The 16,288-nt window shown below is 36.8% G+C and overlaps 1 protein-coding gene across 5 annotated transcripts in view; it reads left to right on the plus strand.

Moving 5' to 3' along the window:
• PPFIA2 (PTPRF interacting protein alpha 2) overlaps positions 1-16,288 on the plus strand; it is a 476,100-nt gene that overhangs the window by 438,972 nt on the left and 20,840 nt on the right. For 3 of the 5 annotated variants that reach the window (XM_008143799.3, XM_008143801.3, XM_054718822.1), the window contains 3 exons: positions 2,660-2,741; positions 6,477-6,677; positions 15,220-15,282. In XM_008143799.3, the coding sequence (XP_008142021.1) occupies positions 2,660-2,741; positions 6,477-6,677; positions 15,220-15,282 (346 nt within the window). The remainder of the gene's footprint in view (positions 1-2,659; positions 2,742-6,476; positions 6,678-15,219; positions 15,283-16,288) is intronic. The other 2 variants (XM_054718820.1, XM_054718821.1) reach the window with 1 other exon arrangement.

Below are 16,288 nucleotides of genomic sequence, written 5' to 3' on the forward strand. Positions count from 1 at the left end.
TTTTGTGCCTGACCTTGTTTTAGATGCTTCAAATTTACCTCCAAACAGAATATATAAAACCTCACTCTTCTTTCAACTTATTTTCTATTGGGATATGACAGAGAGGAATAAATGACACTTTAAGTTAGAAAATAAAAATAATAAAGCAAGGAATAGGGATAAGAAGTGCCTGTTGGGTAAGGGTAAGAGACATTCAGAGAGAAGGTGACATTTGAGAAAAGACTTAAAGTAGGTAGGGAAGTAAGCCATGTGGAGATGGAGAAGACAAGAATTTCAGACAGAGGAAATAGCAGGTGCAAATGTCCTGAGACAGAAAGAGGCCTGGGCTGTTTTCAGGTAACAGCATGGACACCAGTGTCATCAGGTGATATGAGCCAAAGAGAGGAAGAGAGTAGGGTAGATTCTATGAGCCTCTTTGGCATTTAGGCTCAGTGATACAGGAAGTAATTGAAAATTTATGAATAGAGATTATATCGTCTGACATAAGTTTTAACAGGATCACTCTACCTTGTGTGGTGCAATTTTATTAGGAAACTAGACAGAACTTTCACAATTAAAGTTTTCTAACTTTTAAAAATGTCTTTTGGACAAATCATATAATTCACATGTGAAAATGTTATGTGCTTTCTAAGTGTTGAGTGCATATTTCTTGTGTTTTTTTTTCTTTTATTGAATGTAGAAAAGACTATTGTAAGTGTATGCTTGTTACTTTCACTTTAATGCCACTCACCTGTCACATAAGTGAAAATGTTCCTTTCCATAATGTATGTAAATTACAACTCTTACTAATGCTCTTCACCTCTGTAGAGGTCTGCTCTAAAGGAGGTCTGCTCTAAAGGAGGTCTGCTCTAAAGGAGGTCTTCTCTAAATGTTCTTGCACATATTCCACGCTCAGTCCTGCCTCTGCCTCTCCGCCCTGACTGCTTATCCTGCCTGGAACACGATCCCCATCTCCTTTCTGCCTGCCTTTCAAAGCTTAGCTGCCACAAAGACTTCACCAATTGTTTCCCATGCTATTAGCCCCCTTTAGGAAACCCTCACACTCAGAATATGCATTACTGATTTTTAACACCTATTTGTATATTTCATTATGTTTTCAGACAGTTTCGTGTGTTTACCATTTTTATCTAACCAGGGACCTCCTGGAAAACTGGGTGCATGTCTATGTCCTCAGATGTTCAATAAGTACCTGATGGTTGGTTGTTTGACCCCCTTCAATCCATTTCTCTCAATATATCGGTCACAGTGAGACTAGGCTATTTGAATCTGGTTTTCAATGAAGGGATGGCATGAGGAAGCCTGAGGGAATGGGTGATGGCAGAGCAAGCCAGGTGAGGAAGCCCTTTGTAGTTTTGGGGATTCAGGGCATCCGTGTCGCTGTTGCCTTGGCCAGGCGCTGCATAGCTTACTTGCAGAATGTACCCATGCTTTTCTTGCTATCCCATCAGTTGAAACAACAGTTGATTTATGTGTCTCTTCAGCCGCTATAACTTCAATATTTGTTTTGTCTTCTTGCTTATTTTTCACAATGCATACTTCTTGGTAGCATCCTTTGCAAACACAAAAAGCTCTCCTGTTGGAAGTCATTTTTGATTATGTATTTTAACATATTATAGTCCACTGTAATAAGCAATTAATTGATTGACAGAAAATAAATACTTTATTTTGGAGTTGATGTATGATATTAATTATGGATTCCTAAGCACAGAATATATACATTCAAAAAACCAATTATTATATATATTTTTATTATTTGTGTGTAAGATCAAAGCATACTAAGGAACAGAGCATACATTTTTAATATAGTCCTGGCCAGGTATATATAGCAAGAAAACAGACTTGCTATGTCAATAATAAGCAAACTCAAATTGATTTTGTAAATGGACGTCAATTCTAAAGGCTCAGAAGTAGGGACAGTGATTATAGATGCGTTTGTCAAGGCTCTTTACAACTTTTTATTGTCAGAAACAAACATTTGTTGTTATTGAAGTGTTTTGCTTTCATTAAAAACAGAAGTGGTTATAAATGGAAAAGAGTGTATTATTGAATTTCAGACCTTACATTCTTTGTTGTGATAGAAGTCAATTTACTTTAGAGTTCTCTTCAAATGAGAACTAACTTTGTAGTCTAATCAAAGAACTAACTTCTAAGATAGCCACCTGGGCCAGAGAGAGAGTTCTAAAACTAAGCATATCTTTTGAATGTGGCTAAAATGACCAAATTTATCTTCTGCCTCTATATACAGGCATTTCCTTTACCATTGAAATAACAAGGGAAAACGAGCAAGGCAGATGGAAGAAACCACATTTAGACCCCACAATGTATACCTGAATATGCTTATGTGGACCAATTTCTTGTTAAAGGGATAAGATATTTGCTGATAATATAATTCAGCTTCTTAGTGCCTTAACATTTAATGGTTGAATTTTAGTGAATAAATGTTAGGGGAAATTATTTTTAGATGTCACTGTTTAATTTCTAATAAAATCAATGAGTGGTTTGCATGTATTACTCAAAGGAAGGAGGAATTCTGTTATTCTATATTATCTCATAAGAAGCTTATAAAGGATTACTTGATTTATTTAAAAACAATGTAATTTAAAATAATCACAGCCACCTTTGACCATTTTATCTGACTAATCTCTGTTATACACTTCAGGCATGAACTTCTAGAGGAAGCTCGAAGGAAGGGTTTACCTTTTGCCCAGTGGGACGGGCCCACAGTGGTTGCATGGCTAGAGGTAAGAGAATTAAACCAGAAGGCTCTTGATTCAATCACTAATTTGGTAGTTGTTTTTGTTGTCTTTTAGAGAGACAGGTAAAGGCAGGTTTTGAAGTAGCTTTCCAATAGACTGTAATATCTCAGAAAAGAAATATTTGCTTTTTCTAGGGACCTGTGAACATTGCAATTTAACTATATTGCTTTCTTGTGCTTGAGGCAGAAGGATATACCCCAGTGGATAAAAGGGAGTTTCTCTAAATTCCACCCTCTTTATGTCTAGAGTAAGAGAATAATCAGTTTTTGAGCCACACTTTTGTTGTTGCAAGAAAACATCGGTCCCAGCCCATCAGTCCAGGGTCCTTTCTCATCAGCAGGTTACAGAGAAGAGCCATTTTGGGCATTTTCCCAAAAGACACCACGGCCACCTAACTGCAGAGAACCGTTCCTTTGCCTATAGTATAATTCCTGAGCCTGATTCTCTAATGCCTAGGGACCAGCTAGATTTAACCACTTGGAATAAAACAGAAGATGTACCCCCTTTTCCTCTTCTGTGTCTAAACTGAATGTTATGATGAAACAAGCACTACATTCAACATTCCCTGCACAATGCAGGGGACTGGGAAAATTCAGTAAAACCTGAGCAGGGTGGAGGCAGCAGGAGCCAAGTAGGACAATTCCGGAAATACATACTTGACCACAAGGGGTCCCTCATGCTACTTATCAGGAGTGTTCACTGCCCCTTCTATTTAGTTCGGTAGAGTGGGCTTCTGGGATATGCCAACGTCAGGGCAAAGAATAACACAGGCTTTTCCTGCCTGCCGGAGGCATTAGAGCTAATTGTTTCCAGTGGTTTGGGATTATAAAGTTACCCACATTCATTAGCATATCATACCCAGAGCAGAAGAGTTGATCAATGAGAAAAAATTAAAACCCCTATGAGTTTTAAAAATGGTCTTGTATAGATAGATATGAAAACATTTTTTTTTCTTGGCCTGGAAGAAAGAAGCTCTGTCTTGCTTTATTTTACTCTCTCCTATCAGGGGATTTTTAGCATTTTAGTAATCAGAGCTGCTTCTTTCAAACATGTCTTTTAAATTTCTATATTTTAGAAATAATTTATACAACAAAATGCGTAAGGAAGCAACCCTCAGATTTCATTTTGATCAGCTTCATTCCAATAAAGTGAGCTAAACTTTGACAGAGAGTTAGCTGCTATGTTGGCAAGTGAAGAAAACAATCCTTTTAATAAAATAAAATAAACAGACCTACTGACTTTAAAGGGCTAGGAAAGGACAGGCAGTAAATTTTGGGCTAATTAAACATATCTGAGCATACAAAAATTGCGCATAATGTGCTTCTTAAAGTGACTCAGATTGTAAAGTGGAATAAGTAAGATACATGAGCAGGGTGATCCAATGAATGAGAGCTCCTAACTCTCACCTCCATTAGCACCTCCTGTGCATACAGCCAGCTAAGAATGATGCAGAGAAGTAAGCCTGATGCTTCATACACCATTTATCCACACCAAAACTTTTAAAAGTCTAATCATGAATGACATTGATAACAGTGTATTGGCAAGCATTTGGATAAATCCAAACATTTCTGCAAGTTGTTTTGTTTTTTGTTTTGTTTTGTTTTAGCGGGGGGTTTGGAATCCAAATATCTTACTTAAAAGAGAGGAAGTGGAAAATAACTAGGTTCCAACGAAGGTATATGGAGACGTTTAGTTATTTTGAACAACCTGTGTTTATAAACTAAGAGGTCGAGTACCATCTTCAGTCATATCTAATCATATCTGTCTAGGTAAGGTCAATTCCTTGGCCTAACCTGCTCGAAGAGTATATAAAAGATTCAGTCAAGCACTATACTAGATCCCCTCTCTCCTTTCTTTTATTTCAATCACAGCCTAATCCACATTGACTCAAAGACTTGGCTTTTTGTTTCCCTTATAGAGACAAGTAGCCTTTCAATGTGGCAGACTTTTTTAAAATAAAGGATATCTGTATTAGTTACCTATTACCATATAACAACTTATCTCCAGGCTGAGCATTTATTTTTCCTCATGACTTCTGTGGGTCAGGAATATGGACATGGCTTAGCGACGACCTCTCGTCAGTCTCTCACCACCAGAGTGGCCGTGTTCTCAAGGCTTGACTTGGGGAGAATACACTTTCAAGCTGATATGGGTTTTCACCGTCATGATGCAGTGTGCTGCTAGCCGTTGTCCAGAAACATCTGTTCTTTGCCATGTGGGCACCTTCACAGGGCTTCTCACAACATGGAAGCTGGCTTCCTGCAGAACAAGAGCTCTGAGAGGAAAGAGGTGGAGAGGGCTAGCAGGAATGAAGCCTTGGTCTTTTTGTAATCTAATCTGGAAAGCACCATCCCTTCGCTTTTATCATAGTCTGTTCCTTAAAAACTCAAAGGAACAAGATTATACAAGGGCAGGAATATTAGAAAGGGGAGCTCATCGGGATCTATCTTAGAAGCTGCCCAACACAATGCCTTGGAGTAATGAGGCTGAGTCCCTTCACTTTACAAATGAGAAAAATAAGGCTGAGGTTTAGAGGTCACATGACTCACTGATGACCAAGATGAAATTAGATAGAGCCCAGGCCTTCCGATCCTTGGCATTGCATTTTGCTGATTTATTGTTTTCTGTCTTCCTCTTCTCACTTTTCTCACTCCCATTCTCTCCTTTTGCTCTATCTGTTCCCATCAACAAATAAACAGCCCTCTAAACTTAGTATTTTGGAAAATAAATAATAATAATAATAAATAAATAAATAAATAAATAAATAAACTTAGTATTTGGGCTATTGAAAAACCAAGGTTTAAACTGCTCATTTGCATGTGCTCTGCTTCTTCCTCCGAGCTAAGTAAAAGGGTGGCTTTTTACCCATAACTCATGATGAGGGAAAGTGGAGGGAACATTCATTTTCTAAGTATATGTAATTCAGATGCCACAACATGCCTGAGAATTGGCATCCAGCCAGGGCTTACGATGCATGTCAGTCACTGTGCTGTGCTCATTGCACTACTGATTCAAATATCTCTCAAGAACATTACAGCAAACTTGAAAAATTGAAATCCCTAATTTCTAATTCATTATTCATGTTGTTACTCTCTTTAGCTAAAGGTTTATAAATTTAGTGTCTTTTATTAGCACATTTCATTCTCCATAAGTTTGTTCATATAGAACATCTAATTACTTTCACACAAGCATTACATGGTGTAGGTTGATGCGTGATAAATGTGGCTTAGCTACATGGCAGGCTTTGATCAAAATTATGGGGCTGGAGGTGGTAGCTGGCTCTTTCTGTGACAGAATTTCTCACACTCAGAATCCCAAAGGAGAATTATAAATTGAAGTCTCTCATTCAACAAACACTGATTGCGCCTTTACCAAATGCAGCTTGTAGCTGTTCTTGTTCTAACTCCAATGGGGGATTTGGTGTTGCACAACTATTAATTTTATCCTGAATAATAAAACTTAGTTGTTACATTGCAGACCCCGGAAACTCAATTTCAAATCTTCATCTCCATCACTGTCTACCTGAAATTTTAAAATAAGTTGCTTAATGTCCCTGTTCATCTGTCTCTTCTGGGGAAAATAATAGCATCTACCTCACTGGATGGTAGAAACAAGAGGGTTCATACATGTAAAGTACTTAGAACAGTGCCTGACACGTAAGAGACACTAACATATTAATTATTATTGTAATCTGGTATGTACTTTTTTTCTCTCCAACAGCTCTGGTTGGGAATGCCTGCCTGGTACGTGGCAGCCTGCCGAGCCAATGTGAAGAGCGGTGCCATCATGTCTGCTTTGTCAGACACTGAGATCCAGAGAGAAATTGGAATCAGCAATCCCCTGCATCGCTTAAAGCTCCGATTAGCAATCCAGGAGATGGTTTCCCTAACAAGTCCTTCAGCTCCTCCAACATCCCGAACTGTGAGTCAATTTGTGCTCTTTCCCCCTCGCAGGGCTGGGTGAATAACAGCATCTCTGAGGCCACAGAGCAGAATGATGGCAGCACACATTTCCATGTCAGCATGAATTATTCTGGAGAGATTTAGCTTGCTCTTCATTAACCTTGCTGCTCCTTCCAATAGGTTTTCAACTGCAGAGCTGTGATTGCTATCAGATTTGAAGGCTGCAACCAAGATAGACTTTTGAACTAGTCTCTAGACTAACGTGTTTTTTTCTTTTTCCTCCCAAGCAACTAGACCCCAAGCAAACTCATTTTCAGGATGTCCCCTTTTTTAATGTAATTCAACACCTCAGGTGATTAGCTGTTGGCATTAGTGTTTTCTGAAGATGCAATACTTAATGCACAGCTTCTGATACAATTTTCATATTTATGAAAGTACAAAACTATTTGATGTTTTATAAATACCAAGTGGGATACTTTCCTTCAAACTCTATTAGCTTCTCATTTATAAACCCCTATTCTTCTCATAATTTTACCATATACTAAAATTAGGAAATAAAAAATGTCTAAAAATATGCACACAAACTGATTAATTTAAATACTTAGAAAAACTATCAAATGATATTCATTCTTCCTTTGTCTAGTCCTGAATTATATCTTTTGCTGATAAAGGATGTGGTTTCTGATGTTAACTGGACTTCTCTGGCCCCATTTCTTATACAGAATAATATATTATGAAAAAAGGAAGTAAATTTCAGTGGTGAATAAAAGATAGTAAAGGGATATTATGTTAATGCAGTTTTTATATTTGGTCTTAAATGGTTTTAGAGAATTTGCTTCATTTTTACTGTATCTACCTTTATATTCCTTCCAGTGTACTAGATTCTAATGCCAGAAATACATAAAATTTAAAAACCTTTCTGTCTTTCTTTCTTTCATAATTCCATTTTAACTTCCTCTTAAATTACATGTGGAAAATATATAATTTTAAAAACTTATGTATAACATATTTTCAACTATATATAAATGCTGTATATTATAGCTGAAGTACTTCTCCAGTTACAAAATAATTCAAAACAAAAACTGAGCAGGCCATTAAAGTAAAGTTATTATAAACCAAATTATAAACAAATCTAAGAGTTTCCTCAGCAATTTCTAACTGAGAAAGAAGCATCACAACTGGTTTACATCAACACTCTCCTTCCAAGAGCAACTGCATACAAAATTACTAAAAATTTCTAGCCTTGCAAAATGAAGAGCATTTGGAGTTCCAGCTTCAAGACGAAAAATAGAATATACTTTATCATTTCTGTTTAGCATCCTGTTTAATTCTTAATGGAAAATAGAATAATTAAGCACTATTTCTCTAAAAAGACCTTAGCAAACTAAAGGAATGTAAAAACTATTAAAGATGAGTGGGTGCTTGGTTGTTCAAAGAAGTGTGAAAAGAGCGTATGAGACTTCATAATCTAGCCTCAGTTCAACCAAAAGCTTTATTTCCTCAGATCAGGTCCCAAGGACACAGAACTTCTTCAGTTTCCTAAGCGTTTGTGTTCTTGGTTGATTATCAGCTTTTGTAATTGATCTTTCTTCTGCCTGGATCAGCTTCCCACTCCAGGATTACCATCCTGCTCCAACTCACCCTTTATCTAATGATTCCTGAATGTCCCTTTTCTACAAAGCTTCCGCTAGCTTCCATGCCTGGCTCTGGTTTCCTTCCTGAGTTTCCATCTGGGTACTTAGAAAAACAACCATTATATAAGTTTCTCTCCTTGATTCATCCCACACTAGGCCAAGCAAAAATATTATCAGATTATCCATAGTCCCTAAGCCTTAACTCAGTGCCTGGCAAATTGTGGATAATCAGTAAGTATCCTTCTTAAAAATGATGCTTCACAAGTCACCCTACCCACCATTACAGGGGAACTGAAATGTGTATGGCCCTGACTTCAGAGAGGGCAACTATGGCGAGGAAAGTAAGATGTGCTTACGAGTAGCTTATAGTAGGAGATGATATATTTTAATTTCTAAATGTGAGATAGAAGCAAAATGCTATGGGATTCCATGAAAGGCGAAAGCACGTCTGCTTGAATAAGCTTCGATGAGGAATTAGCATTTGAAAGACTAGTCATATATTGTTAACTAATTTTTAAACATTTTCATCACTCTTAACTTTTGGACAAAGACCTTTCCAGTCTTTTTTCTTTACATTTTGATAGAAATGAATTATTTTGTATTTTTTGTTTAAAACTTAGTAATATAGCATAAATATTTTCCTCAGTTTAATAAATATACAATTCTGGTATAAATCTTAATTGCTACACATCTCCTTCATGGAAATACCATAATTTATTTAATCAAATCCATAATAGTGGATATTCTGCTTATTTAAAAATTTTCATTGTGTTTACAATACCATAGTGGATATCTATGTAGGTATGTTGTTGCTTAAGCTCTGGTTATTGACAAAGCAATATTTGAGTATAGGCATTTATATTCTTATTATTTTTAACCCTTAGTTGCCAAATTGTATTGTATAGGCCTTTCCTTTCCCTTTTGTTAACATTGATTATCACATTACTTAAATTTATATTTTTTAAATTACTAGCGAAGTTAAATTTTTATATGCTTATTGATTTAGTATTTAATGAATTCCCTATTTATAATATTTTCCATTTTTCTGTAGGATTGTAGAAATTTTACTAATCTTTTTACTAATGTCTAAAAGTTCTTTATTCACAGAAGATATATGCCCTTTGCCAAATATTGGTTCAAGTTACATGAGATAAAGTTAATTTCTATTTGTTTTTAAAATGATCTACTGAGTGCTCTTTTTTCTTCTATTCCATCTACATGGAAGTAGTTACTCATTTCTAGTATATATCAAATAGGATTTGCTTTTCAAGAAGAAAAAAAGAAACTAAAACTAAACTTCTAAACTTCTAGTAATGAATCCGCTGCATCAAGTAAACATGAAAACATATAAAAGTGGGGTTTTTTAAATAAATATTTTAATGTCATCCAGAAAACTGCAATTAGTCCAGATCATTCAGGTTCTTTTTGTAGGTTTAGGTTTGGGTTCGGATTCCTCAGCCAGGTGTATCTTGTCTGATCACTCAAGTTCTCAAGAGAAAATGACAAGGTACTTAGGCTCTTCTTTTCCAGCTGAACAGAACTTCTGCCTGATTCTGCCTCATTTTTGTATAGATAAAATGGACTAAACCAGTGGTTGGCAAACTGCAGCTCACGAGCCACATGCAGCTCTTTGGCCCCTTGAGTGTGGCTCTTCCACAAAATACCACGGCCTGGGCGAGTCTATTTTGAAGAAGTGGCGTTAGAAGAAGTTTAAGTTTAAAAAATTTGGCTCTCAAAAGTAATTTCAATCATTGTACTATTGATATTTGGCTCTGTTGACTAATGAGTTTGCCGACCACTGGACTAAACCATCAAAAGGAAAATCTAACATTTACATTGACTATTTCCTTTCTCCAGTCCTAATCTTCCAGTTTTCTTTCTTCCTAACATGGTGTTACTGTAGAAGGCCTTTTACCTAATAGAATAGGGATGCAGATGTCAGTTAATTGACATCACCATCATTAATTTTAAAGAATATTTGGTTTAAAAGTATGTCATAAAGAATACGTTACATTCTTTAAATAATTTTTTTCTTAAGTAAAAATATGTAAATGTTAACAACTTTCAAATTGAGATGAAACACCTAATACTTTCTTTGAGTATGATTCCATTGCCTGGAGTTCCACATTATCACTCTTTCATAACCTCATCCATAAAGCATCATCAATTTCACAGTTTGAGTTTCTTTTTAAAGTGATAACTTCATGATACTCAAAAAGCTATTTGAGTGCAAAATCCTCCTAGATATTTACAATTTCTTCCCCGACTTTGACCAAGTTGTATCTCATTGATAATGTGTTTTAAGATTTGCCTTTATCTAGGCTTTTCAAATAATTCAACTTATACATAAGCCAAATTTCTTTATTTTTTGCTTTATGTTATATTTAAGTCACCTAATTTTTAAAAAGTGCAATGGAAATAAATAGGATTGTGAGCAAATACAAATGATCTTTGGTAAAAATATAATTCTGCAAGTTTGATCAGATATGTAAGACATAAGATAGGCATCAGTCAGCACAAAGTACAGGGGAAAGACAGACCATTTAGTAAACTAAACATGTGCCTGGGTGCAGATGGCTTAACAAAATTTCTAATGATATTGTACTAATAGCCGACATTAAGTGTCAGCCCCTATTCTAAGTGTTTTAAATGTAATAATACCGCACGACAACACTGGGAAGCTAGATCCTTTTAATACATCTGTTTTTCAGATGGGAAAACTGATGTACTGAGAGTTAAGTGACTTGTCCAAGGGCACACTCCTATGTGGTTTTCCCCCAGAATCTATGATCCTAACAAGTGCATCTCCTGCTTCCTGTACTCCACCAGTTTTTCTTCTCTTTTACAGCATCCATCCAATCTGCTTCGGTTCCCCCTTTCATTATTATTAACCTCATAAACCTCAATCTTTAATGTGAATAAGATGAGGTATAATTATTATAATGGAAAATATGTATTTTCTTGTGATAAACACAAATTCAGAAAAGGGAAAAATGTGGATCTAGGCCATTTTGAATGTGAAAGTTAATTTCAAGTCAATGTACTTTGGAATCCTATATAATAAAAGGTTAATATGCAAATTGTCCCCACGGGCAGGAGTTCGACCAACCGGGAGTTAGATGTGCGCTGACCACCAGGGGGCGGCACTGAACATGGCAGGCATCAGCGACTCAGTGCTGGCAGTGGGTGGCAGTAGAGGCACTGCCTGCCCCAGGGGTCCCAACAAGAGTGGGACTGTGGCAGGATGGTGGAGCCAAGATGGGTGTGAGCAGGGCCCCAGGTCACCACACAGATTGGCCCTAATCACCGGCCAGGCCTAGGGACCCTACCTATGCACCAATTTCATGCAGCGGAACTCTAGTACAATCATAAATTAAAAAATACTTCAAAATGACATAAGTAGTAACAGAAGTCACTTCCAACTAGGTAAGGTTAAGGTTTATTCTGAAATTCTGGCTGCTTTACTTATGTTATTTTTCTGACATCAAGAGAATACATTACTTTCCCCTAATTAATTTTTATGATTTATTTCTTAAGCTCACTTTGACACTTATTTTTATGTCATAATTTCCTCTTGAATGATTTAATTCGGTGAGTCCTTTAATCCTTCACATATTTTAGGAATTTTTCTCCCAGTTTCCATTTGATAATACTGTTTAAATATTCAACTCCATCTGGACCTAGTTGAGGCAGGGGTTATCTCAAACACAAAATTTAAGGAGGCACTCACTATCAGCGGCCGACCCTGCACTTGCAAACCCCTGAAAGTGAGGCTTCCTTAAATTTAGTTCAGTCAGCATCTCACCTGCGTCATCATAGTCCCAGCATGTATCAGAATATATTACATTATAATGTAAACTTTTCAGTGTTTTTCTAGTATGAAGCATGTGGTTTTAGCCACTTAACAGAAATAGAGTCTAAAATTTAGAGAGGTTTAGGAAATGTCCTCTGGTAGTTACTGAGAAGTGGAACTGGTAGAACGCAAGCCTCCTGATTATAATTTGTTAAATTACCAGATAATTTCACAAACTGTAATTGAAATCAAATCAATCACTTGTTAGACTCAGATGGTATTAGCCACACAGAAAAATAAATGACTACTGTTTGCATTCTCCAGCTCCAAGGGCAGGGAGTGGATGATTTTCAGTGACTCCCAGAGAACCACAACCAACGATGTGATGCTTGTCCTTTATGCCTTTCCAGCCTAGTTTTTGTACTCTGTCCTCGGACCAAGGCACCAGTGTCCACATTGCCTAGGGTTGCTCAAAGCCTCTTACTCTAGCTATTCACTAAGATAAGCTCTCTGCTGAAACGCTCATGCTCTACCTCACCCCTTTACTAATTACCTCATGTAAGCTCCATCCCTTAAATTGGTGGCGAAAAGAAAGAAGTCTGAATATCTTGCTACATCTGGACTTGCTTATAAACTTGTTAAAACCTCGACTAATGGCTAATTGATTGAGCTGTGTAGAAGCTATTGTATGAGTAACTTTACAAGATTCTAGAGCAGGCAGTGTCCCTCACTTGTAGAACTCAAGATCAAAGGTGAATGAGTAACATACAATTTCAGAAGGTTTGCCAACCATACTGTAGAAAATTGTGCTGGGCATATACTCATCTAATCTAATAATAGACAAATATGCAAATTGACCGCACCTTCGCTACACCTAAGCCATGCCCACCAGCCAAGCCACGCCCACCAGCCAATCAGGACGAGTATGCAAATTACCCCAACAAAGATGGCAGCTAATTTGCATATCAAGACAGCGACGAAAGAAGCCAAGAGCTGCAGAAGGGAGTAAAGCTTCGAAGAAGCAAGCAAGCCGGGAGAGGGGGAGGATAAGGGAGGAGCGAAGTCAGGGCCGGGGCGAAGGGGAAAGCAGGCGGGCTGGAGGAGAAGGCGGGGTGGGCGACAAGGACGGAGCGGAGGCGGGGCCGGGGGCGAACGGAAAAGCAGGCGGGCTGGAGGAGAAGGCAGGGCGGGGCCGGGGTGGAGGGGAGGCAGGGTAGAGTGCAGCAGGAAATCCTATTGCAGGATTTTTCCTGCAACGGGAACGCTAGTGTTGCATATAAAGGTACAGATTCAAACCATAGGTTACAGCACTTTGCCCATCCAAGAATTTGGTAACAGATTGGCAAATATAAACTTCAAGATAACCTGTTAGATTATACATGTGTGCATTTTAGGTTTCTTAGATGGGGAGGGAGATCATTATTTGAATTCACAGCCAAAGTGGAGGCTACAGAAATCATTTTAAATACAGACGGGCTTAAATGAGTTTCCTATCAGGTGATCACCACCGAAGCTCAGTTTGAAGACAGCACAGGCACTTGGGCAAAGCTCTGTGACCACTGGGTATAAAGGGCATGTGACAGATGAGTGGGGAGTTCTTTTTAGCATAATACTCATCACGAGGTCCATAATGTTTATAATTAAGATCATTCCCAGAAGTCGAGGGGTAAAGGGGAGGAGGTTTTAATGACAGGGATGGCTTTTGTATTCTAAGTATATTTTACAGGTGTGTGCAGTTATATCCCATAGAAATAATCAGATATACTCCAATTTCCAAATAGTAGAGAAATGAGAATTCTGTACATATATATGATGACTGTTCAGGGTTGTTGTTTTTTTATTCCCATATGATTTACTTATAATTATGAGTATTTACTACTCAACTCTCCTTTGGTACTAAATTATGTATAATTTTTTTATATGTGAAATTTCTCATATCGAATTATATTCATCATCTTAGTTTATATGTAGTTATTTTTTTAATTATTTTAAATTGTATTATTTATAGTAGAAGGAAATTCAAACATGGCACTTAATGTGAATGCTTGCAAAGGCTAGACTAGAGAGAATTATGTGGGTGACATGTTGAGGTATCAACTTTTCTATTTCCAATTCTTTAAAACTAAACATGTTCTAAGCAAGTAACAAGCAATGGGTAGGATGTAAATTCCATTGTAACTAGAGGATTGATGTATTTGGATGACCTTGCAATGTTTGGAGGTGTTTCCTGGTGAAATGGTGGGATGTGATGAGAAGTAGTTCCCAGTGGCCATTACCATCACCGATATGCCTGATCCTTTGTGTTATTAAGTGGATTTTGGTTTAGAAACTGTACATTATTCAGTGTATAGAACAAATATCATGGATTGTTTTATTTTGAAAGTAAATTATGTGTTATAGTAGAATAGTGCCTGCTGGATGGAAAATTTTCTTTTACATCATGTTCTCTATAATGATAGAGGAGGCTGCTGAAAAATTAGGAAATAGATTTTGTCATTTCTAACAGTATATAGTAAAGCTGGAAAATACCTTCTATTAAATAAAAATAGCATTTCACTTCCTTTTCTTCTATAAGAATAGAGGGAAACAGCACATTTACTGAATTGTAAAAGGAAGAATACATTTGGAAAAAGTTGACATTGGTTTCCAGACAGGTTATAACAGTGCTTTTAGCTTTTTATTGACAACCAATTTTCTCTTGCCAAGGACATTGAAGAATCAAAACTCTGTGAATGGAATATTGGTGATAACAGAACAAAACGTATATGCCTTTGTTTTCTGAAGAAAAAAAATACAAAAATACACTCTTGTACAGTTCAAATTCAATCCATTCTCTGTGGCCACAATAGCCACATATCTTTGAAAGGGAAGTTTTGATTAAGCCATTTTCTGAATTAATAAACACAGAAGTATTATTTTAAATCTGTCTTACAGGAGCTTCACAGAATGCCTCTTTCTTTTAATCCTTTTAAGTAGAAGAAAAGGGGAGCCCCGAGCAAGCCAGCAATGCTCTCTTGTGCACAGCGGCAGGCGCACGCTGTGTTGCTGTGGTGTTGACTTACTGTGGCTCTGCCTTTCTTCTTCACATGCTTCCCTCCCTGGGTCCCACTGCTTCCCTCCGGGCCTCCTTGCAGCCTTCAGGCAACGTTTGGGTGACCCATGAAGAAATGGAAACTCTTGCAGCTCCAGCGAAAACGGTTAGTCCATAAGGCTCTGTTGAACATGAAGAAAAGTTACTTTGCTGCTATTTGGATGATAAAGCTGTTTTGTTCACGATGGGTTGAAATAATGGGGTATGGTTCTATAGTGTGATGTAATAATAACTGACATTTTTGTTATGGTTTTAGTTTTTCTGCACTTTGACATTTTTCAGTGAAGCAGTGCTAGACTGTGATAATGTGGTTAATGTCATAAGCATCTGTAATACTCAAACACTACTCAGTAACAACTTATATATCCATTTTGCAACATTGGTAACAAATATCACTTAGTATTGGGCACATTCACATTTAATACATATTATCAAACCCAATAAAACTTGTAATAGAAAAATTTAGCTTGAATACTCATTTTTAATGCAATCATTTTATTTCTTGTATTTTAGCATTTCAGAGATAGCACTTTACCCTATCCCCCCCCTCCAAAAAAATGTTCTGTTATTTGGTATTCAAAGAACAGGCTTAAAAAATTATTGGTGACACTGATTGCAATTGTCTACTTTTAAAAATATATTACATATGGTCATTTTTTAAATTTAAAGTAGCAAAGTTGAGCACGACATGCATTTTATTCTTACCAACTTTTTAACAATTTAAATCTTCTTTCAGTTTTATCCCTATTTTAAAAATGTATTATCCTGTTTATGGTGGATAAAAATGCCAATGCCCAGTACTAATTTCATTTCTGGTTTAGTTTGTTGTGTTAGTTTTGTCTTTTTTGGTTTTGCTTGTTTTGGCTGTTGCAGAAATCTATTTGATTACCACAAAACTTTCTTAGAGGGATGCAGTTATTTTTCCACTTCATTAATTTACTTTATGTAAGATTTCTCCATCATATATGTGAGTGTATGTTTGTGTGTGTGTGTACACATACATGTGTGTGTGTGTATGTATGTGTGTGTGTAAAACAATGGACTGCATAGGGGTATAGCAGGCTGTACATATATAATTTATATTTTATAATATATGTGTATATGTCCACATT

Source organism: Eptesicus fuscus, chromosome 7, assembly GCF_027574615.1.
Source record: "Eptesicus fuscus isolate TK198812 chromosome 7, DD_ASM_mEF_20220401, whole genome shotgun sequence".
Lineage (NCBI taxonomy): Eukaryota > Metazoa > Chordata > Mammalia > Chiroptera > Vespertilionidae > Eptesicus > Eptesicus fuscus.